The sequence below is a fragment of the Oryza brachyantha genome, chromosome 11, assembly GCF_000231095.2.
Source record: "Oryza brachyantha chromosome 11, ObraRS2, whole genome shotgun sequence".
NCBI classification, from domain to species: domain Eukaryota; kingdom Viridiplantae; phylum Streptophyta; class Magnoliopsida; order Poales; family Poaceae; genus Oryza; species Oryza brachyantha.
The window spans coordinates 143,827-167,661 of record NC_023173.2 but is presented as its reverse complement, the minus strand read 5'-3'; the positions used below and the strand labels follow the sequence as shown (position 1 = coordinate 167,661).

Here is a 23,835-nt window from a genome sequence, read left to right as displayed (position 1 = left end):
AACATTGTTCGGACCACGTTTCAGCCGAACGCTGGTCTTGCAAATAAATTAATAATAAAGGGAGCGGAGAGAAGCTCTCTGCTCCCTCAAAAGAAACCCCTTGCCTTTAGGCCTTCTCAGATCATTTCTTAAAACTCCATTCTTTAAGAGCATGGAAGTTGATTCCTAATATTTGCTTAAATAAAAAAATATGTCGTTTAGAACAAGAATTTTGTCAAACTGGTAAAATTCTGACACTACGTTTTTTTCATCATGTAATAAGTAGAAAAAATATGTTAAGATTTCGCATTAGTAGCATACAGTATAGTGGGGAGTATATGCGTGTCAGTCATGGTCCTGAAGGCGCCAGTCGGTGGCGTAGTAGGAGTTGGGGAGGCCGAGCCAGAACTTGAAGGCCTCGGCGGCGCGCTTCCTCTCCCGGCGGCGATCCTGCCTGGCCTGCGACGCGTGCTTGCTGGTGAACATGCGCGAGTGCAGCTCCACGTACATCCTCTTGTACTTGCCCTTGTTCGCCTCCAGCCCCATCTCCTCCATCCGCGCCACGATCTCCAGCGCCTTCCGGAACAGCGCCGCCCGCACGCACACGTCCGCCAGCGCCTCCAGCACCTCCCCGTCCACCTCCACCTCCTTCCTCTTCCTCTTTATCTCCTCCCACAGCAGCAGCGCCTCCCCCGGCCTCCGCGCCACCGCGATCCCCTTCGCCAGGCTGCCGTACGTCGCCACGTCCGCCTGCACTCCCCGCGCCCTCATCCTCTCCACCACCTTCTTCGCCGCCTCCACCTGGCCCTCCCGGCAGTACGCCTCCACCAGCATGTTCCACGCTGCCCGGTCCACCGCCACCCGCGGGTCCTTCTCCATTTCCTCGAACACCTTGTGCGCCACCTTCGGCTGCCCCGACGCCGCGAACGCCTTCATCAGCGTCGTGTAGCTCACCGCCGACGGCGCGATGCCCCTCCCCCGCATCTCGTTGAACAGCGCCACCGCGCCCGCGCTGTCGTCCGTCAGCACGCACCCGTCGATCAGTGTGTTGTACGTCACCACGTCGGGCTCGATGCCCGCCTCGGCCATGTCGACGGCGAGCAGCTCCCTGGCCCTGCCCACCTGCAGCTGCTGGCAGTAGCCCTTCATGAGGACGTTGTATGTCACGCGGCTGGCCGCCACCCCTGCTCGCTCCATCTCCTCCAGCACGGCGCGCGCCCGCTCTATGTCCCCGGCCGCCACCAGCGTCGATATCACCGTCGTGTACGTGACGTGGTCGGGGCGGCTGGCCGGCGCCGTCTCTCCCTCTCGCTGCATCGCGCGCATCATGGCCACCACGTCCTCCACGCGGCCGGCGTTCATGTACCCCTTCATGAGGGTGGTGTACACCCGCGAGTTGGGCGGGTACGCCTTGGGCAGCAGCGGCACCGCCGTCTCCTCTTCTTCTGACGGCTTGACGACGATGTCGTCCAGAACAGAGCTCTGCATCTGCTGCTGCTCGCCGCTGATAATTTGGTGGTCTGCTTCAGCTGCGACCGCCCGGAACAGCAAGCAGATGTCGGTGCGGCGTTCGCGCATGGCCTGCACGATCCTCTCCGCTGTAGGGATGTCGCCGAGGCCGACGTAGGCGGCGACGAGGGAGTGGAACGTGGTGGCGCAGGGGGCAAGGCCGGAGGAGAGGATCCGCTCGAGCAGGCGCGCGACGAGGTCCTTGCGGCCGGCGCGCGCGCACATCTTGATGACGACATTGTAGGTGAGCGCGTCGGGTGGCGCGCTCCATGTGGGCATCTGGTCGAACAGGTGGCGGAAGCGGGTGCAATCTCCTGCGTCGGCGCAGGCGCTGAGTGCGGCGTTGAAGGCTGCGGTGTCGGGGAGAGAGGTGGTGCGGTCGTCGGGGGCTCGGCGGAGGTGGTGGAGGACGGCGTCGAAGAGGCGGAGCGCGCGGGCAGGGGGGAGGCGCGCGAGGGCGGCGGTGTAGGCGCGGCGGTCGGGGAGGAGGCCCCGGCGGAGCATTGAGATGAGGAGGGAATAGGCGAGGTGGGGGTTGTTGGAGCGGGCGGCGGCGGAGGCGGCGAGGGAGAGGGAGTTGGCGTCGAGGAGGTGGAGTGCCCCGCGGGCGCGGAGGCGGTGGAGGAGGGTGGCTGCGCGGGACGATCCTTGGTAGGAGAGCTGGGCGAGGAGGCGGGAGGCGGAGACAGGGGAGTCCGGGAGGGAGGGGTTGGAGGCTAGGAGGTGGTAGGCGGCGTCGGTGTGTCCGGCGCGCAGCAGAGCGAGGAGCCTGTGGTCGTCTTTGGAGCATAGCGAGGATGAGGATGCGGTCCATGCGGATGCAACAAGTAGAGGAGTAGGGGTGTTGGGGCCGGGGCCGGAGAGGAAGAAGAATTGGGGCCGTCTGTACTGACAGCGTCGTAGCAATGAAGCACTACTAGTATTACTGGAGCTGCTACTGGTGGTGATGGTGGTCATACTCTTCTTCTTCGATCGGTCGCCGGTGGAGGAGGGGCAGAGCAAGAAGAAGAAGAAGATGACGATGACGTGTCCAACTCTCGGCTACTGTGGTCGTCGTTGGAGCATTGCGAGGATGAGGATGAGGATGCGGATGCAGCAACAACGAATAGAGGAGGGGTGTTGGGGCCGGGGCCAGAGAGGAAGGGGTCTGTACTGACAGCGTTGTAGCAACGAAGCACTAGTATTACTGGAGCTGCTACTGGTGATGGTGGTCATACTCTTCTTCTTCTTCTTCTTCGATCGATCGCCGGTGGACCGTGGGCGGCGGCGATGGAGGAGCAGGGCAAGAAGGAGAAGAAGATGACGCTGACGTGTCCAACTCTCGGCTACTGACTTCCCTAGTCCTCCTACCCCTAGTGTAGTAGTAGATTGATTCGGCTCGGCCCGGCCCATCATACTACAGTTGAGATTGACCAAACCGAATTATAGGAACATGCATGTAACAACGCTCTGCCCATCATTAATAAAAGCGAAGATGCCTATGATCATTGCCTCCTTTTATTTCATTCATTCATTGGATTGTTGGATCATCTGCTTACCTTAGCTTCCAAGCCTATCTACGTCCTGTGTTGCCATCATCATTGTGACCATGATCGATATTGGAACTAACCTACGAGTACTATTTCTAAGGCCGTATTAGTACCACTTATAAATTTACACTCATATCTGTCTTTCCTTAAACCTCATCATACTTTTATACATATACAATCGGACTACTACTCTTCCATTCTTTAACAAATTAAATTGCAGCTTTAAGATTTGGCAGCTCACTGCTTTATTTTTTAAAATTTTACATTATGTTCATCGCCCGTAGCGTATCTATGATTTTAAGTTTAAGTTATTCAACTTGTATAATTTTGTTTAAATACCATAAATGTACCATAACAAAAATAAAATACATGTTTAAAATTAATCAAAAAATCGCCATCACATATTATTAAGGGAGTTTTTCCCCTTTATTGGAGTTATTTTTTACCTATTTCACATACATATATGCCCTACGTTAGGTTTTGTTTGGGTGATCCCGGGCCTACCCTAGATCTGCCACCGTTTATATTGTATTAAAAGGCTATAAGCAATTATTTCATAAATTGCAAGTCAATTGATTGCAAATTGCAAAATAATAGCTTTCTTTAAAAAAAACAAATTACTTATAATACTACCATAAAGACATGATAACACTTCCATCTATAGTTCATGACAAAGTGTATAACCATTGTTTCTCCAATAACTTGTAATTGCATGTAGTCCTTGACCAGAAAACATGATATCCAAATCAGCGGTCGATCAACCGATCAAATTCTGGTCACATTACCACTAACGACTATTGTCAACCAAACCAGAAGATAATGTCAGAGAGTAATTAGACCATAAAAAGGTCTTCGACTAGATCTTGTCATTGGCATAACCATTATAGTCGATCTAGCAAAGGCACCTCCAAAAAAATCATGACACTTAGGATGTCATCGTCACTGTTCTAGACATCATGAAATGGATTTTCACCCTAAAAGTCGCCCTTGAGGCACAAAGAATCATCTCTAATAAGGTGTGTGGCGTCCATAGACATCACCGATGTCAATTGGATGTTGTCGCAGTACCCGGATCTGGTTGTTGTGTAGCTCAAGATAGTAATGGGGCAAGGCCCTTGGGTCCTTTCATAACCCTATTCAACCTTTAAAAATTTTAGCTCAAAAATTTATAAAATTTTTGCGCATCCTATTTTAGACACACCCCTTAAATGTTATTAGCAAAACAGTTATACCCATTACCACCCCTACATGCACCTAGATCTAGGCTATTGCCGGATATGGAGAGGTAAACGAAGACGGAAACCTAACCAAAAGGTGAACTTTGCCGCCATCTGCATCACCTGACATAATGTGAGATCCCCGCCATCCCAGCCACCAACCACTCCTACACACCTGATCTAGCATTTCTATGGCGCCTAGTTGTGCCTGTCACCATTGTAGCCACAATAGGCTACTGACTACATCATCAATGGCTAGGAAGAACCCTTACTCTATCGATAAGCCTAGAGGATCCACCACTCCATCAAGGTGTCCTCCACCCACCACCCTGCCCTTATGCCATTATCCTGACTACCTTCTGTGGCGCTCTGTTGTACCAACCTGGCCACAACTAACACCCATGCACAACCCTTCACCCCCACACCAGGTCCAAGCGCACTCCTCCTACAGATTATACATTTCCCAATGTTATTGTCCTAACTCCTAACTCTCCACCTGACACGAGGCTCACTCTCATGGCGACAAGGGTAGCGGAAAGATGGAACAGATGATAGAGGGTGGTTAGGTTTTAGTGCCGCCCAAGCCACCCACGTGGAGGCACTACCCATCACCACATCACATAGTAAACACACAGACTTATCTATTATTTATGCATTATCTCTTTTTTATGCACAAACAGATGTGCATATGAATTATTGTTATTATAATTTTTGTTGAAGCAGCTGCAATATAGATGACTAATAATTGTGTTGCATGCGTACATATACTTCCTCTTGTTTAATAATTTCTATTGTTTTGGATAACAACATGATTTTCAAAACCTATCTATGACTATAATTTTGTATTATAATATATAAATAAATACATACTTAATTTTATTAAATTACATTTTTAAGATTCATATATATATATATATATATATATATATATATATATATATATATATTGTCCTAGTGTTCAAGGTAAATAGTTTAAAGTTATTAATAGTCATAAAAAATAAAAATTTAACGCTCGTCTTATTAACTATGGAACTAGAGTGGAGTGGAGCAACTAGGCTAGCATGCTCTTATTCCCCTTTTTCGTTATATGGGAACTTGAATAATTGATAGTGTGGCAGCTGGGTTAGCATGCTCTCATTTTCCCTTATTTGTTCTTTGGGAACTTTAATAATTGGTAGTTTGGTCAACCTCTTGGTGCGTGCAGTCGAGCTTTTTAGCTGCATCATCCATGCATCTGGGTCCTCTGGCTCTGGAAAAGGCTAAAATTAAGCAATCTTTCGTGCCCCGCCCGGTCTCACACTCTACCGCATGTCCGCATCCATGCATATACCTTTGCATTCTCTCGTATGGTTCAACCAAATTATAGCCTAATGCGAGCCTTTTGCATTCATTGATTAGATGCAGCAACAAATCCTCTAGACACAGAGAATTGTAGAGTTACCGATGTTTTTAATTAAAATTTGAGTAAACATCATAAAGTCACATATATTATGGACTAAGTTTCACGAAATCATACGATTTTTGGTACATGGTACATAACCACACATATTACGGTCACGGAGTTTATAAAATCACACTTTTAACCAATTATTCTCTATCCACCGTAGTTACGAGTAGTAAAATTACAAGTAAAATTATGTCATATTTATACAAACTGTAGACACTTGGGATAAATATTTTTTTTATTTTGTTATAGTACCAAGTTAAATTGGTTGATGATGTGGTTTAGTAAGTCTTGGACCTACGTGCCATGTGCTAGAACCCATGAGGTTACTCATAAATTTATAATGTTTTATTCTAACTAGCCTTATGTATGGAACTAAAAGTGAAAATTTATAATCCTTTCTTCCAACTAGCCTTATGCATGGAAGTAAAAGTGAAAATCCATCTCGCAAGGCAAAATTTATATCTTTTAAATAAACATATATTTTTGGCTCTTTCTAGGCCCTGACTTTACGGAAACAAGGTACAATTTCTCATGAACAGGCTATGTTTATGGTTTAGTTATTGTGCTCCTTGAATCTTCACACATATTATAGAATCTTCACTCGAGTATGTGTATTTTTTTGGCCCCAGTCTCAGTCATGAAATATTGAGCAAAAGGTTGGTTTTCATATGTTTGTGCCAAGATTAGTACTCATTAAATGAAGTTTTGTGTGGTGAGTTTATATTGATGTGTTTTTAACCCAATATTAGTACTTGTGAAAGTTTGAGACAAAGATTAATGCTCAATTGTTTTTAGGCCAAAGTTTAAAAGTCATCTATGTTTTGTACCATGGTTAATAATCATGAATTTTGGAATATTCTTGGACCCAAGGGTGTTCTCCTTTTTTTTTTTTACAGTCATGTGTTTTTGCGCCAAGGACTAACACATGTATAGTCTGACCAAAGGCTAATAAGACCAAAGTTAATATCGATAAAATTTTAGACCCAAGGCATAGCTCATGTATATTGGTGTAAAAGTTAACATTCATGTATATTTTGGCCCAAGGTTTATAATTGAGCAACTTTGGGTTGTGGGCTATTAATCGTTTAATTTTTTTACTAGGGTGCATGCTTATGAAATTGTTTATCAAAGGTTAATATTCATGTGTTTTTCGGCACAAAATGAAACCATTAAATATTTTAGCCAAAGTACATGAATTTGTTTTTTCATCGTAAGGTAAATCGATTAATTGCCTTTTTGTTAGGTTAATGATCATGGAATTTGGGCAAAAGTGTGTTTCGATATTCACATGTTTCTAAGCCTAGCTAGGTTAATTCTCATTAAATTTTGGGCCAAATGCATATATTTATGTGTTTTTAACCCAATGTTAATACTCACGAAGCTTTGGACCAGAGGTTAATAGTCATTTTTTTTTGTCAAAGGTGTATTTTAGGCTAAAGAATAATATTCGTGTAGAATTATGCCACAGCTTGTAGTCATGCGTTTTAGGCGCAAGGTTAATGCTAATGAAGTTATGGATCAAAGGTGAAGGGGCATTTTTTTTTCGGCCTAAGGGGGTTATACTTATGAAAAACTTGCTGATGGCTAATACTCATGTTTGTTCAGGCTGAAGGTTATTCATGTATTTTTGTCCCAAGGTTAATAATGATTTGAACCAAACTTGTAGATAGTGTTTATTTTGTATCGTTTTCTTTGGATATCCTTCAAACCCAAAAAGGTACCATCTCCATCCAAATATAAGATCGTTTTTTTATTATATCCTCTTCGTCCCATAATATGTTTATTTTTAGTCACCATTGTATCTGTGTTCGCGAAAGTAGAAAATAAATGCATTAGTAACTGATAACATGGAGGATGAATGTATTGTGATTTAATAAAGTGAGTGACTATTCTATTCTTTTTGCTTTTGAATTGGTATGTGTGGTATGGGTGAAAATTAAAGTTATTTTAGTACATAAGAAGTATATTGGATATAACTTTTGATGACTATAGGTCTTCTTTAATTAAAGTTAGAGCTTGCGGTTGCTTATTTTTCTCCTGGTATATTACAATTTAGTTGGCTATAGGAATGTTTATTAATTATTGGTTGGATTTATGGCACCCATTTAAATACTTGGTAGCTACTGTTGAATCAAAAAATATAAAAAATGTTACCCCTCCCGGTTTAACTTTGATACAGTTTTTATATAATTACTTAGTCAAATAAATAAAGGATTTTTCAAGGTACCCTTCAATGACTATGAGTCATCCGTTACTTTGGACCTAACAGATCTAATTTTTTATATTACGTTGATAGTATGTGTAGTAAAATTTTTGTAGGAATAAAACTAAAACCAAAATATATAACACTGCATTAGATTTGTGTATAATATATCATATTAAAATAGATGAATTGGTAATATATCTTACCGAAGTTTCAAATAAAATATTTGTTAGGAAAATTGATGCATAACTGAGACACGGATTTAACGTGAAAAACCTTACGGAAAAAACCACGGGCGCCAACCAGCAATAACCACTATGAGGAGATGATTACAATACAAAGAGAACAAGACAGGTCATCGCATCCTTTCCATGCAACTTAGAAAAAATATATATAAAGAAAAACCTAGGAGTCATAAGAGAAAAATACTATAAGTTTTATTATAAAACTCTATAAGTCTAAAAGAAAAAGACTATGAGTCATACTAGGAATATAATAATATAACCTAAATATATTATATAGATTATAATTTAAATCATATCTCTAACAATATTTAATATACTTTTAAAGTATATAGTTAGATTTAAATTTACTATAATATTACCATTGCAAAGTAGAAGATACCGTAACATAAAAGAGTGTCATTGCATCTGTCATTGGAAGAACTTTAAACATGCCTTATGTTTGTTTATTTACAAAAATATTTGTGTAGGAGATAACTAGTAAAATATATTGAAAAAAAAGCCAGTATATCATATATCTAAAACTAGTCAGTGATAAAACAGTCACCAAACGTGATTAAAACAGGAGACAGTGGTAAGACAATCATACAATATAAAATTGAGCCTCGTAGGTTGAACAATTTATAAACTATAAATTATTTTAAGAAACAGACAAAGTGGAGTGATGTTAGCATTAAACTTTTAAAGTTGCAGTTTGTTAGAATGTTGTTGTACAGTAGTTGTAGAAACTGGTGGTGGAACAGTAGAACATGAAAGAGAGGTAGTAGGCAGGCGTCCTCGTGGCCGTGGACTGTTTCCTTTTTTTGTTAAGTGTGAGCTTGGAAGCTAAGCTAATTAAGGGGTGTTTAGATGGGGCTAAACTTTTTAGCCCCATATCATATAGGATGTTTGAGCATTAATTTAAAGTATTAAATATAGACTAATAAAAAATTAATTTCATAAATGAGTGTTAATCTACGAGATGATTTTTTAAGTCTAATTAATTCATAATTAGAGTATGTTTACTGTAGCATCACTTAGCCTAATCATAAATTAATTAGGCTCAATAGATTCATCTCGCAAATTAGTCCAAGATTATAGATGAATTTTATTAATAGTCTACGTTTACTATTTATAATAAGTGTCCAAACATCTAATGGAACAAAGCGCTAAACTTTAGCCCCTTGTCCCAAACAGCCCCTTACTTTGTCTGTTCTTAAGTAGCAAATGTATAATTAATGATTGAGTTACTCCGTAAGGAGAAGTAACTCCAGTAGTGACACGCTAGCGCTGAGGCTGAGGCTGAGGTGGTCCATTGCATTGCATTGCACTGCACTGGCTGAGCGGGCCACTCCACTCTGAGCGCTCAGCAAAGCAAAAAGGCAAGAAGCAGATAGCTGGACCTTTTCTTTCTTCTCGCCTTTCCATTTCATGCTTACTTTGCTTTTCTCTCCTGCTTTCGACTAGCAAGCAAGCAGCAGAGATTAGCAGGCGAGCTGGGAGTGGGACCCTTCCTGTCTTCTTCTCCTTCTCCTTCTCCTTTCCTCTCCTCTCCTCTCCTTCCAGATCGAACAAATACAAGGTGTTTGCTGCATCTTGTTTACCTCACTTAACTTCCCTTGTCCATCTCTCTCTCTCTCTCTACCAAATACTAGTACCAAATTCCTTCTTGTTTTGTTTCCAAGCAACGACCGGATGGATTGATTCATTCAGGCTTCAGTTCAGCCTAAGCTAATCCATCCCATCTCTACTACACGGAGACTGGCCGGAGAGAGTGACGGAGATGCCGTTCGCTTCCGCCGCCGCCACTGCTACGGCAGCTCTTCTCCTCCTCCTCCTCCTCTGCTCGTTCTCCACTGCCCAGCCTGGTGAATCTTTTTTTTTTCTTCAGATTCTTCTTGGTAGATGGAACCATATATTCACTGGACCTGCAGCAGATGGCTAATTTCCTTGTTTGATGCAGGTTTCATCAGCTTGGATTGCGGCGGAGACGATGATTACACGGATGGCATTGGGATCCAGTGGACTTCCGATGCCAAGTTTGTGTCCGGTGGACAGAAAGCAAACCTCTTGGTCCAAAATCAAGTCTTGCAGCACCAATACGCAACCGTTCGCTATTTCCCCGCGGACAACAGGAAGTATTGCTACACCATGAACGTCAGGAACAGAACTCGCTACCTTGTTAGGGCCACCTTTCTCTATGGCAACTTCGACAACAGCAATGTCTACCCAAAGTTTGATCTCTCCCTTGGAGCAACCCCATGGACCACTGTTGTCGTTGATGATGCCACCACCCCAGTAGTTCAGGAGGCGATTATCCTGGCTGCTGCTCCAACACTCAGCGTTTGCCTCTCTAATGCCAGCACCGGACAGCCCTTCATTTCTACTCTCGAGCTTCGCCAATTTAATGGTTCCCTCTACTACACCACTGATGAAAAACAGTTCTTCCTTAGACTCTCTGCAAGGATCAATTTTGGTGCAGAAAGCAATGCATCAGTCAGGTACATATGCGCTACCTATTCATACTTCCCTTGCCAATATCTAGCTTAAGAAAAGTGTTTTTTTTCCTTCTTCTTTTAATTGCTCAGGTACCCTGATGATCCATTTGATAGAATATGGGAGTCCGATTTAGTCAGGCGAGCAAATTACCTTGTCGATGTTGCTCCAGGGACACAGAGAATATCAACTACAAAACCCATATTCGTCAGTACCAACGAACAACCACCTCAAAGGGTCATGCAAACTGCAGTGGTTGGCAAAGATGGATCCTTGACCTACCGGATTGATTTGGAAGATTTCCCAGGGAATGCTTGGGCGGTTTCATATTTTGCAGAAATTGAGGATTTGGCCCCAAATCAAACTAGGAAATTTAAGTTGGTCATTCCAGGCAAGCCAGATTTCAGTAAACCAACTGTTGATGTAGAGGAGAATGCCCAGGGAAAGTATCGATTGTATGAACCAGGCTACACAAATGTTCCTCTTCCCTTTGTTTTTTCTTTTGGATTCAAGAAGACTAATGATTCATCAGAGGGACCTATCTTGAATGCCATGGAGATTTACAAATATGTACAGATTGCTATGGGATCTCAAGATGGTCAGCAATTGTCTTTCTGTATATGTGATGTACAAGAAATGAAAAATATACTATTCTGTTCTAATTTGGTTTCCTGGTAATATTGACAGCAAACATCATGGCCAGCTTGGTCTCACGATATCCTCAAGCAGATTGGGCACAAGAGGGTGGTGATCCTTGCTTACCAGCGTCATGGTCTTGGGTGCAATGCAGTTCAGAGGCAGCACCCAGAATATTTTCAATGTATGATGATCGTGTCAATCTGCCTTTGTTTTTCAGTATTTATGCTCAATATTTGAAGTATTTGAGATCTAAGGATCATTTCTCGCAGCACATTATCGGGGAAGAACATTACAGGGAGTATTCCTGTGGAATTAACAAAGCTATCTGGGCTGGTCGAACTGTAAGATCAGAATAGTTTTATTCTCTACTCTCCCTTCTTGATTGTTGGCAGTTTTCTGATAACTTGTTTCTGCAAATTCAGAAAGCTTGATGGTAACTCATTTTCTGGTCAAATTCCTGATTTCACTGGGTGCCGTGATCTACAATATATGTGAGCTTTCCATTATTTCCATAGTATATCCTAGAAATTGTATCCTTCTAACTTAGCACTAATGGCGCTTTTCTCTGCACTGCAGTCACCTTGAGAACAATCAATTAACCGGTGCATTACCACCTTCTATGGGAGAACTACCTAACCTGAAAGAGTTGTAAGTTCTACTCTTTAGTGCTCTTCTTCTTTCCGCTCCCATGCTATGTATATTGCAAGTTCAATAAATATGTTATTCTTTTCTTATGATCTTCAATATGAATTTATGCTACAGATTTTGTCTCATTTCATACAAATGCTTTATTCACAGTATGGAAACGAAAATACCTTTACTGATTCAGGCCTTTACAGGTATATTCAGAACAATAAGCTGTCTGGAGAGGTCCCACAAGCGCTTTTCAAAAAGAGCATTATTTTCAAGTATGTGTAGCTTTTATTTGAACATCTAGCTTAATCATTTGATATAATCAGTGTATGCTGTTGCGCCTATGAGGTCCAGTGTGAATTAAAACAAATTTCATGTACCTTCAGTGACAATGTATTTCCACATGTAAATCCAGTAGCTAATATGTGCATAGGATTGCCTTCTTTGTTCTGATCTGTTACCTTTCTGCAGCTTCTCAGGAAACAGTGACCTTCACATGGGACACAGCAACATTGGCCACACTATTGTAATTATTGTATGTGTTGTGGTTGGGGCCATTTTAGTTCTTGTTGCTGCTATTGGATGCTACCTGTTTACATGCAAGGGAAAGAAGAAATCATCAGACGGTGAGTATTCTTTAGCTCATTGGACATATCTGTTATGGTGTATGGTAATGTAGTAATTACTTTGTATCTCCAGAAAATGTTGTTATTGCGGCACCAGCAAAAAAACTAGGCTCGTTTTTCAGTGAAGTGGCCACAGAATCAGCACACAGATTTACACTGTCCGAAATTGAAGATGCTACTGACAAATTTGATAGAAGAATTGGTTCAGGAGGTTTTGGCATAGTATACTATGGTAAGCTTACAGATGGGAGAGAAATTGCAGTCAAACTTCTTACAAATGATTCCTATCAGGGCATCCGAGAATTCCTGAATGAGGTCTGTTTCTTTTCTACCCTAATTTAGTTTCCACTTGAAGTATTAAAGATATAAATGAAAATTGTGGTAGCTGCTTTTTAGGACTGGTTGGTAGACTTAAACCTTGCCGCAGAAGCTAAAGCCAGATATATTCTGAGTCACATCCATTTTCCTCCTTAATTGATAGACTTACTAATGGGATGTGACCATGTTGTCTAGCACATAACCTCAATTTATTTTTTAGTCCAAGATAATGAACATTTTCTGTGTGGGGCATCCTATGGACCCTCACCCTCTATCTAAACATTCCTCATGTATCCTTTTGTCAAGGTCTAGTGGAAAACGCAATTTGTATACGTTTTCTTTGGATGGTTACTGTGATGTGTTGTTTAGTATCTGATACGTATGTTTCAGGTAACATTGCTTTCAAGAATTCATCATAGAAACCTGGTGAGCTTCCTTGGTTACAGCCAGCAAGATGGGAAAAATATACTTGTGTATGAATTCATGCATAACGGGACATTAAAAGAGCACCTTCGTGGTAAGCCCCTTCCAACTGATGGTAAATTGCAGAAACAGCGTCACACTGTTGGTGTAGACTCTTTTATAAGCAAACGTTCTATGTGCATTTATATTTTAGAATCTTAGGATTTCCACGATTTTTCAATATTTCAGAAGTTTCTATGGTACACATAAAATGTGGCTTCATTGCTGTTCTCTCTACATGTCTAATCCGTGCATGATTCTTCAGCATTGAGCTGGATTGATGTGAATTTTATCTTCCTTTGACAGGAGGCCCTGCTGATGTGAAAATAACCAGCTGGGTCAAGCGTCTTGAGATAGCAGAAGATGCTGCAAAAGGTTTATCTTCCTCCCTTGCTTTGTGTGTAAAGTTTTCCTCTGGTACCTCTACCAATCTGCATTCCAAATATTCTGAAGTCCTCCATTTCCATGAAACAACTAAAAATATCAGGAATAGAGTATCTCCACACAGGATGCTCCCCAACTATCATCCACAGAGACCTCAAGAGCAGTAACATTCTCCTTGACAAGAACATGAGAGCAAAAGTTGCAGACTTTGGCTTGTCAAAACCTGTTGTCGATGGGTCTCATGTATCAAGTATAGTTCGAGGAACAGTTGGGTATCTGGACCCAGAGTAAGGCCTTCTTTACTGAAACCTACAAAGTCTATTTTTGTTATCATGGCGTTGAAAATTGAAGTGCTAAATACCTTTGTAACATCTGATGCCAAGTGATCCCCAAACTCACCATTTGCCGTGTGCTTAGGTACTATGTCTCGCAGCAACTGACAGAGAAGAGTGATATGTATAGTTTTGGTGTCATTTTACTCGAGCTAATCTCAGGCCATGAGCCAATCTCAAATGACAACTTTGGGCTCCACTGCCGTAACATTGTTGAATGGGTAAGAAGTCCTGCCATGCATGATGTTTACTAGATCTTATTTTTTTAGATAATGGTTTACTAGATCTTATGATAGATGAAAAGTCTTTCCCTGATACTGAATCATCCATATCTCGAATTGGCAGGCTAGGTCGCACATGGAGAGTGGAGATATCCATGGCATCATTGATCAGTCCTTGGACGCAGGATATGACCTGCAGTCAGTGTGGAAGATTGCGGAGGTGGCAACGATGTGCGTGAAGCCCAAGGGGTTGATGAGGCCGTCCATATCGGAGGTGCTCAAGGAGATCCAGGACGCCATTGCCATCGAGCGAGGAGGCCCTGAGCTGCCCTCCACCATTCAGCAGCTCATGTCCAAGACGTCTCCATCGGTGAACATGGACAGTTTGGATCTGGAGCAGAATGCGTCGTTCGACGAGCTGCTCATGCGCCCAGGTCTCAGGTAGCTCCAGCATCCACTCACGTCTGCCTGATGATTGTGTCTTGAAAGAGAGGAGAAAAAAAAAAGAGAGATGTTTCCATTCTACTTAGGTTAAGCTGTGCATGTTAGATTTGCTGCCGAAGCGAAATTTTTGGTAACGGCTGGCTGAATCTGTCGTTGAGCTTCAGTCACCTTTGAATTTGAGTTCAAGTGTAGATGGATGATCATGTACATTCTCACGATTTTTACATGGATATCATATTGGCTCCTTTGTCTCGTCCCCTCGTACTATTACTATGTCAAAAGCGACCAAAAACAAGATTGATTCATATTAGCGATTACTGGCCGAACCCAAGATTATCAGCGAGTTTCCTTTCGAGTAACTTTCAGATTACCCCATATTTAAAGGCAAAATGTTTATAGGAGCCCCATATTCATGTAAAATATTTATTTTCATTGTTATATATGATATTTTTAATATATATTCACATATAACTAGACCTAAAATGCACCTCATTCCTGTCTAATTTATCTTCTTACTGGTACTGGTAAACGCGGCATGATTGCAAAAACAAACCACAATTCAATTAATTAATCAATTATTTATTATAAAAACATACTGTCAATAACTACATGTTAAAATGTAGCTAATACGGACTTATACTTAAAAATATGTCATACTAAATTTAAAATTACTATCATAAATATATTAGCCAAATTACTATCATAAATATATTAGCCGAATAGATAATATAAGCTTAAACACAAGGTTACTTGATAATATAGGCTTAAACACAAGGTTACTTGAAACATTTAGTCTCAAAACATGATGTTTCTTGAAAACAACAGATTTTGCTTCATACATGCCTAGGGTTATACGAAATTTACACTTTCCTTGCATTTGTTTAGTACAGCGGACATCTTATGCGTTTTCGATTTTTTTTTTTTTTTTGGTACAACGGACATTATCTGTGTACTCTGCTTATGCGGCATCCTAAATCCTGAATGGAACTTAGATGCTTGCTTGAACAAACAATTTAAAGAAAAAGGAACAAAAATGTCCTCATCAATTGATATTGTCAACAGGGCACCAACCAACTCAACCTTGTTTTTAGTTCAGTACCCAACAGCCAATTCAGCTATAAGCAGTTTACGTTTGGTTTAGTAAACCCAAGTACCCAACAACAAAATCATCTCATAGGCATCAGAACAGCAACTTGCGACAAGTAACATACCATGTACAAAACAAAAAACAAGAAAACATTTCCACATGACGGCAAAACTAGAAAAAGGGGCAAAAAACAAATCCTAAACAGTATATATCTTCTCGAGCTAGCTTCCACCACAAGTATATGTAAACTTGAAGGACAATCTCACGGATGCATCTTTTAATGTATATATATCCTCTCGCCCAAAACAGAACCTGATGACAAGCATTGCAAATGGTCAGTAACTTGCCAGTGTGCCCACATATACAGCAACTTCCAGAATCCTACAGTGGAGAATAAAATGGAAGAGACCATGCACAAACAGTAAAGAGTACTAACCAATGCTAGGAGAAGATAGCTCACACCACGAATTCAGGACAAGGGATAGAAAGCCATGCATGATATAGTAAAGAAGTGAACAGAATGGTGAAACACATACCTGGTGCTAGAAACGTCTGATTAAGCACCCACATTCATGCTGATCCAATTGAATCCAATACCTTTCATTCACGAACACTCTGTTGTTAACCCACAAGCTCAACATTTACCAAGCTGAGTATAAACTGGGTATACACCTGTACAACCAATTACATTCAAGAACTGAAGACACGCCCAAGTTAAACTGGGTGACAGGTCAAGCCGCATATCCCAATGATAATTACAGTCCAAAAGCCCTGTTATACAGATCATTTGAACCCAGCATGTGGAAGTTGTTCGCTTCAGTTGGATATAATATCCTTGACATGTCAGGCATGGAAACATTGTTCCCTTGTCTCAAATCACCCCAGCTATCCCAATGACCATTTGTAAGGTGTGAGCTTCTAGGTTGTTGGAGTGACATATGTGCATAAGAGGATAGAGAACCATGGTTCTGAGGTATAAGCCGGGATGCAAGATAATTATCATTCATAGGGTTGAATGCATCTTGAATATGGTCTGCAAATCCAAGATTTTGATGGGAAGGCATATTCTGCTGCATAAGTAATTGAAGCCTTGGATCATTTGATGTTTGCAACTGTGCTGGAAAAGTAGGGGAAGTTTTCATCTCCAACCCTGAATCACTAATTCCAGGCATCCGCCCTTTACCCACAGCTAATATAGCTGGATCAATAAATTCTATATCACTTGATTGTCTAGATAACTGAGGTTGATAATGGCTAGTGTTTATACCCAAAATATCATCAAATGGTCGAGTTTCTGCAAAATATTGTAAAAGTATTAGAAACAGAAATTGTTTTAGAAGCAAATGAGAGAGAGAGAGAGAGAGAGAGAACCTGAGTATGCTGAACCATAGACCTGATTAGATCCACCCTGTGAAGAAAATCCAGGAGGGGGATTAGGCCCATTGTGAGATGAAAATCCAGGAGGCGGGTTCAGCCCCTCCTGAGATGAAAATCCAGACGAAAACCCAGGAGGAACTCTTGCTGGTACTGAAAATCCAGGAGGCGCCGATACTTTAGGCTTTGATGTGCCTGAAAGACAAATTTTACTCTGTAAGTACATAGAAGTAGCATGGTGGAAACATCAAACACCAAAATGGTTCAACGTAAAAATACAGTACATTGTATCTTCAATACACCAGCAACCCAATCACATAAGGTATAAGATTACCAAGGCTGAATTAAAAGAGGGGGATGGGGGAGTGGGTGCACAAAGATTGTATTCCTTCTACATCCTAGAGAAACCATCTTGGTTTTGTGACACACTAATATTCTCAAATATATAGAATGAATATTAAACCAAAAACATTAACTGCAGCACTAAAATCCATCTCACTGTTCATTACTAGACAAGTTGCATGTATTATAAATTCATGCTACTCACCAGTGGCTAGCATATCCAACATAGTAAGAGAGTTGCTCTTCAAGAAACCTTCCTCTGGAGATTTAAATGAAATGCCACTCTGATAAATGTTTCCATTAGAATTTTGGGATGGCAAACTGAAATTCTGCTCACTTCCATAATTTCTCATAGATGACTCTAGGAAGCTTCCTTGGTTGTCTTGTCTAGCAAACGAAAATCTAGACTCATTACTGCAGGTTTTTGTTTTCCATGAAGGAGCATCGAAAAGCGCATTATTCTTTTCAGATGCACTAAGCATCTTAGCAAAATTGTTAGCAGTCGAATACGACTCATCCCATGGATCAAACTCCAAAGACAAAATATCAGAAATTATGCTGCTCTCATCCTTATTTACACTTACAGCCTTGTCAACACCGCCTACGTTAACTGCTCCAGGCTGATGGTTTCTTAATATGTGATGTTCAGGAACCTTACCAGGTGCATATATATTTCCTAGTGCTTCTTGACGTCCATTAAACATGGTAGAAGAGCTGTCATTTGAAGATAACAGCCCAGGTTGCATCATTGTGGAAGTTCTATCACTTGTGGAAGTATGGCTTATTTCTTTACAATTCCACAATGAAAAAGGAGACGTGTTAGGGAAATGGACATATGGTGAAGATGAAGCTTGATCAGTAGCATCCAGCACCCTAACATGAGATTTATCAGTGGCTACTGCAGAACTTCCTGTGTCATTTAATGGAGGAGCTACACTACTTTGGAGATCTGAACACCAATCACGATGCTTATCTGAACTAGCTTGACATGTAGAATCCTCATTATCAGCAAGCCTCAAATTCTGACTCAAGGGCACCACAACTGAAGCACTTAAGACTCCATCCAGCTGTTGGTTTTCTGCCATACTTTGAACCCCATCTTTTCTGCTTAAAGTTACCGAAGATACTCCAACTGATAGCCCATCAATATCTGTGCTATCAGATCTAGTATCTTCAATTACTGTGTCAATAGCTGCTTGATTAGATTGGTCCTTTACTACTACCAAAGTAGGTGTTTTAGAAGCCATGTTGGTTACTTGGTAATCACTGTCACCATCCTTTACTTCTGATTTGGAAACTGCTGAACTTGATACACAATTTGGAGGGCTTTGCCTGGTACTGTTTACTGCAATGTCTTTCTTTGGTGATGTCGATGGCTTCGATGCAAGATAGTCTGATTCAGTTGGCTTTGAAGAAACTGAACATATAAGCTTCCCATTCTCATTTACATCTTGCTTTTCATCACCTCCTTTTGACACCACATCTGATGGGACATCATCATCGTTCCAAGCTGAAGGTATGGTAGAGAAATCTATGTCCAGTGATGACTCCAGTGATGTTACAGCTTGGGTTTCCTTTGCAATACCAGGCTTATATGGCTTCAAGGTTTTAGACAAACTATCTTGATCTTCAGTCATTTTTTGAACTGTGCTTGTATCATCATTCCATGAAGAAGGTAGCTTTGTACTTGAAACAGTCGAAGAACTCGAGAATGAATTACTTTGTGGATCTGTTTTTGATTTAGTAAGAGATTGCGATGATGACACCCCAGTTGTTGGCGTCCTGGTATTCAAATCACGATGCCCCCTGCTCAGAAAAATATTTTAGCAACATACTCATACTTTTAAAACATATCATGAGATCTAACCAGCACCATACCATGAAGCAGCCGGTGGAAGTGTGGATCTCCCAGAACTACTATTTGGAGGTGAAAGCCTGGACTGGTTTGCAGTATTCTGTACAAAATAAGATCAGTTAATGTGGCAGCATGAAATCAAACAGAAATGAACATGTACCAATGGATTTTTCAGTATACAAATATACATTTATCCCATTCTTGGTTGTATGTTTAGCTGCAACCACTGCACTATATGAGAAATCATCTGCCGGAGGAGGTAGTATAGTCCCTGAACGTCTTTGAGAAACACTAGACGCCATTTGGGGAACCCTACTCCTGTAGGAATAAGAGATCATGAGTAGAAAGTATCAATCAGAACTACCAAAAGTCTATGCATTTAACAAAGCATAGTGTAGGGAAAAGTTGACAGACTAGAAATTCTCAGAACAAAAGAGCATTATATAGTAACAGCGATAGTAGGCTTGGCAAGGAACAGTGCATAGATAGGACTGACACAATAATGTCTTAGATTTAAACCAGATGCAAGCATGATAACAGTGGGACTTTCCACATTATATGTTTAATGTAGTTCATCTTACCTTGTATATGCTGATATTATCTCATCTTTAGTGAAACTATCTTCCTGAGTGCCTACATCATGTAAATAGAGACAATCTGGATTTCCACAGGTCTACGAAAAAACAAAATAAACGTTCAGAAGGATAGCACTGGGTAGAGTAATGGCAAATAAAGATGCCAGGATGAAGCAACGAATATACCATATTCCGTAGCCATGCATGGCAATACTTTGTAGTACCAAAGCATGCTCTGCAAGATATCATTAACTATTAGGCTAACCACATTATGTAAAAAAAAAAAAACTGCAACAAGACTACGAAGCATAGATGCTGACCTTAACACTTTCCCTTCCAAAACAAAATTGTGTACAGCTTGAATACACCTGATGGCCTCTTCTTCTTTGGCATATGTAATATATCTGAGAATATCAACGTAATGAGCCAATTTTCAACTCATACAGTTTAGTTTATATAGAATCTATGTAACATATTTTAGAATCTACTTGGATCCCAAGATTACATGGATCCAAACGGTGCTTGGGGATTGCTAAGAGAAAGACAGAACTAGCATTCAAATAATTCAAAAGTCCACCAGCAGGAAAATTTTGATAGTTCTAAAGAGTTAAGTTCTAAGAAACACCTGGCATCTGCATATGTAGAGGTTCTGAGCCCTCAAATCAGATAGATGATGTAAACATCCAACTAGTATATATCATAGCTAATGTAAGAACTATGATATGACTGAAGCAGTCACCTATGCATTTATCTGAAAGTCCCTGGATTATTCGACAATAGAAATCTACATCTTTTGTTTTGGTTACAAGGCTGTAAGTGTAGCTTTTGCTGATTTAAAAATGGATGTGGAAATTAATGGTTCTTAGTCAAATCATACTGTTAACACAAAAATCTGACATTAATTGCAAGGACATGGTCACCTGGGCATGTCATACTAGAATTAACCATCGTTTTTCATCTATATTTTAGCATTTACTTTCACAATAATTCACCTATTTGCCTATTCATAAATGCTCTAAGCTTACGAAAGCACAGGCGAACATAACTTTAAAACATCCAATTGCATAGGCAATACGATATAACCCTATCGCTTGTTATATCAATATCATTATAGGATCGGTACTGAAATAAGTAATGGATCATGTTTTTCCATACAAGAAACATCATAAACATGTAGCGTGAGATTCCCATAACCATACACGCTGATACTATTGTTTGTCGATGCCTGCTGGGAAGGAGCCCCGGTTGTCCGAGAAACTGAAACCTTTAAAACCCTGCCATACTGACCAAAGTATTCCCTACGCTCAAGTATCTGAAACAAAAATGAATAGCACTGCTGATGCGAGAAAAAATATACACATTATTCAATGAAAAAGAATGTGGATGTGCATGATATGGTACTCACGCTCTCATTGCATAAATTTGCAGGTAGTCCAATTATGTACACCAGGTTTCTCTGGATAACCCTGACACTAGCAAGATGTTTCTTAGCTTCCACAGTTGCTGCCTTTGGCTTAACCTTTTGGGTCTTCTGTTTCTTGTCCACATTTTTCTCAACAACTGTCCTGCTTCCATCAAAATAGACGTAAGTGCAAATTTTTGGACGCAATAGACAGATAAAAGAAGTCGTTCATGTGCTTTGCAAACCACAATTGATGACAATCGGGGTTGGCGTTTCGTTTTGTTGAACACGTAATGCTGTGGTGTGGTCATCTCCCCATGTGAGTGAAGTTAGCGGAGTGAAAGCAGAAGTTGGGAGGTTTGAGAGAGACCTGTCGCAAGTGGCAGCCATCTTGACAATCCTGTCTTTGTCGTAGCGAGTTCGGCATGCAGGGCAGCGGCCCTCAGTGTCCTCTTTCTCAGCCATATCCATGATGTGGTGCCAGCACCAGACACAAATCTGCGGCCCATGTGTTATGGCATGTAATCCGCATTGACATAGATAGATAGATGAAGCGTAAGAAGGAAAGAAACCTCGTAGCCGCATTTGCAGGGCTTGAGCTGCTGGTCAGTGATGTCCATCTCCTCGGCACAGAGAGGGCAGGTGCGGTCTCCATCGTCGCTCATGGTCATCCTGTGGAAAACAAACATCGGATAAATGGAGGGAATCCCTAAGCTATCAATCACATCAGAGAGAGAGGGGGGATTCGGATCCTGAAAGAAAGATGGTTTTGGTTGATTGAAGTGGAAGTGGGGGCATGATCCTATGGAATCGGCAATCCAATCCAATCGAACAAGTCCCTCCCTCCCTCCCTCCGATTGGATTGAAAAATTCCTAATCAAAGGGATTGTAATCGGGCCCAAAAAGAAAGAAAGGAAAATCGAGAAGGAGGGGATCAGAAGGAGGAGTAACTGACTAACATTGACATTGGTTGGGATTGGGGGGTCCGATTGCGCGATTGGAGTGGAGGAAGGAAACCCTAGGACGGCGGTGGAGGGAGCGGCGAGGGTGGGCTGGATTGAGGAGGTGCCCCTGGACTCGCGACGATTGCCCTTGCCTCCTTTGCTCGCTCGCTCTCTCTCTCTCTCTCTCTCTCCCTGTGCGTGTAGGGGGACGGGGACGGAATGCTTGGGCTGGGGTATGGTGGTGATGTGTGGGAAGGAAGGACGAGAGGAAGAGGAAGCAGTGAGGGATCGGATGGAGGAAGACGACCGTCCGGGATCTCCTCCTCCTGTGCCCTTCCCTGTGCCCTCCTCTACTCTAATTGAGCACCTATCCAGGCAAAGCCTCTTCGTGTTCTCAAAAACTTTTTCTAAAAATATCACATCAAATCTTTGAATATCTAAATAAAACATTAAATATATATAAACATTGAAACTAATTACACAGTTATGGGGAAAATCATGAGACGAATCTTTTGAGTCTAATTAGGACATAATTAGTCATAAGTGCTACAGCAACCTAATGACGAATTAATTAGACTCAAAAAATTCGTCTCGTGGTTTCCAAGCGAAATCTGAAATTTGTTTTGTAATTAGACTATGTTTAATACTTCAAATATATGTGCAAAAGTTTGTTGTGATATTTTTGCAAAAAAAATTTGCAAACTAAACAAGACCTCATTTTACCATAAAAGGTTAATAATTATAAAATCATAACATATCATTTATTGCAATAATAAATTAAAACCATCCATAACTATTCGGTATAGATAAAAGTATAGCATGTAAAAGATTGTTCGAAAATTACCTAACTATACAAAGATGTATATTAAATGACCCGTGATTCTTTAATTGGACCTGACCATTGCCAAACATTCAATTATTCCATAATCATATTATCATATATGTGTAGCTCTATGTCCATGAATGTTTGTATGCTTTTGCTACTACAACTAGGGTATACATCAGTAATGGAGGCAATACATCCTTCTAGATTGCCAAAATTGGTTTACTTTGATGGTAGGGTTGGCGAATTCCCCAAGAGCAGGTCCCGCCCTATCAGGGTCGGGGCCTATTTTAGAACAAAAAAATCTGCGCGGGGATCCCCATGAGGCACTGGATTTTTTTTAAAAAAAACTAATAATTGGACCAGGCCTAGTTAGCAAACCCTAGGCCGTCGAGTGTCGACGCCCCCTCCTCACTCGACCGGTCGATCCCTGTGCCGCCACCTCCACTCGGACCACTCCTCTAGAGTCCAAATTCCGAGAATTTACCATCAAATTTGTGTGCTTGGACTTTTAACTACCTAATTTGCATGTCATCTATAATATATCATTAGAACTGCTAATTAGTATAGTTGGTACAACTTTTCTGTTTTAAAGTATTTCTTATTTCTTAATTTCATTTATACAGTTTTTTTAGTCTTGTGGACATTTTTGCCCCTAGGTCACATGCCAGATCCAAAGGAAGAAATCAATTGATCGGTCTCCATCTGGCTCGGCGTCTCTCTCGACATCGACGCATCCCCTCGTCAGGTGTCGTCCCTTCACCGCCGTCGAG

The 23,835-nt window shown here is 41.3% G+C and overlaps 3 protein-coding genes across 4 annotated transcripts; 1 reads left to right on the top strand and 2 right to left on the bottom strand.

The window, feature by feature from the left end:
* Window positions 1-68: 68 nt before the first annotated feature.
* On the bottom strand, window positions 69-2,960 carry LOC102719257 (pentatricopeptide repeat-containing protein At3g09650, chloroplastic-like). Its single transcript, XM_040528817.1, has one exon. It carries the CDS (start codon window positions 2,443-2,445, stop codon window positions 325-327), a length of 2,121 nt encoding a protein of 706 aa, XP_040384751.1. The 5' UTR covers window positions 2,446-2,960; the 3' UTR covers window positions 69-324.
* A 6,598-nt stretch (window positions 2,961-9,558) lies between these two features.
* On the top strand, window positions 9,559-14,794 carry LOC102718976 (probable LRR receptor-like serine/threonine-protein kinase At1g67720). The gene is made up of 15 exons (XM_040528800.1): window positions 9,559-9,973; window positions 10,069-10,606; window positions 10,694-11,199; window positions 11,289-11,421; window positions 11,510-11,581; window positions 11,663-11,731; window positions 11,817-11,888; window positions 12,080-12,148; window positions 12,345-12,499; window positions 12,573-12,814; window positions 13,208-13,334; window positions 13,586-13,654; window positions 13,767-13,950; window positions 14,081-14,216; window positions 14,341-14,794. The coding sequence occupies exons 1-15, from the start codon at window positions 9,889-9,891 to the stop codon at window positions 14,659-14,661; spliced, it is 2,778 nt and encodes a 925-aa protein (XP_040384734.1). The 5' UTR covers window positions 9,559-9,888; the 3' UTR covers window positions 14,662-14,794.
* A 769-nt stretch (window positions 14,795-15,563) lies between these two features.
* On the bottom strand, window positions 15,564-22,504 carry LOC121055724. Of its 2 annotated transcripts, none has more exons than XM_040528707.1 (14): window positions 22,255-22,504; window positions 21,868-22,168; window positions 21,666-21,793; window positions 21,299-21,458; window positions 21,093-21,205; window positions 20,214-20,297; window positions 20,080-20,128; window positions 19,900-19,991; window positions 19,507-19,636; window positions 19,342-19,418; window positions 17,669-19,269; window positions 17,119-17,316; window positions 16,284-17,041; window positions 15,564-16,059 (listed from the first exon to the last, which is right to left on the bottom strand). In XM_040528707.1, the coding sequence occupies exons 1-13, from the start codon at window positions 22,260-22,262 to the stop codon at window positions 16,503-16,505; spliced, it is 3,480 nt and encodes a 1,159-aa protein (XP_040384641.1). In that variant the 5' UTR covers window positions 22,263-22,504; the 3' UTR covers window positions 15,564-16,059; window positions 16,284-16,502. The 2 variants fall into 2 exon arrangements, with proteins under 2 accessions (XP_040384641.1, XP_040384642.1); XM_040528708.1 differs by having other exon boundaries at window positions 21,868-21,967.
* Window positions 22,505-23,835: the final 1,331 nt, after the last annotated feature.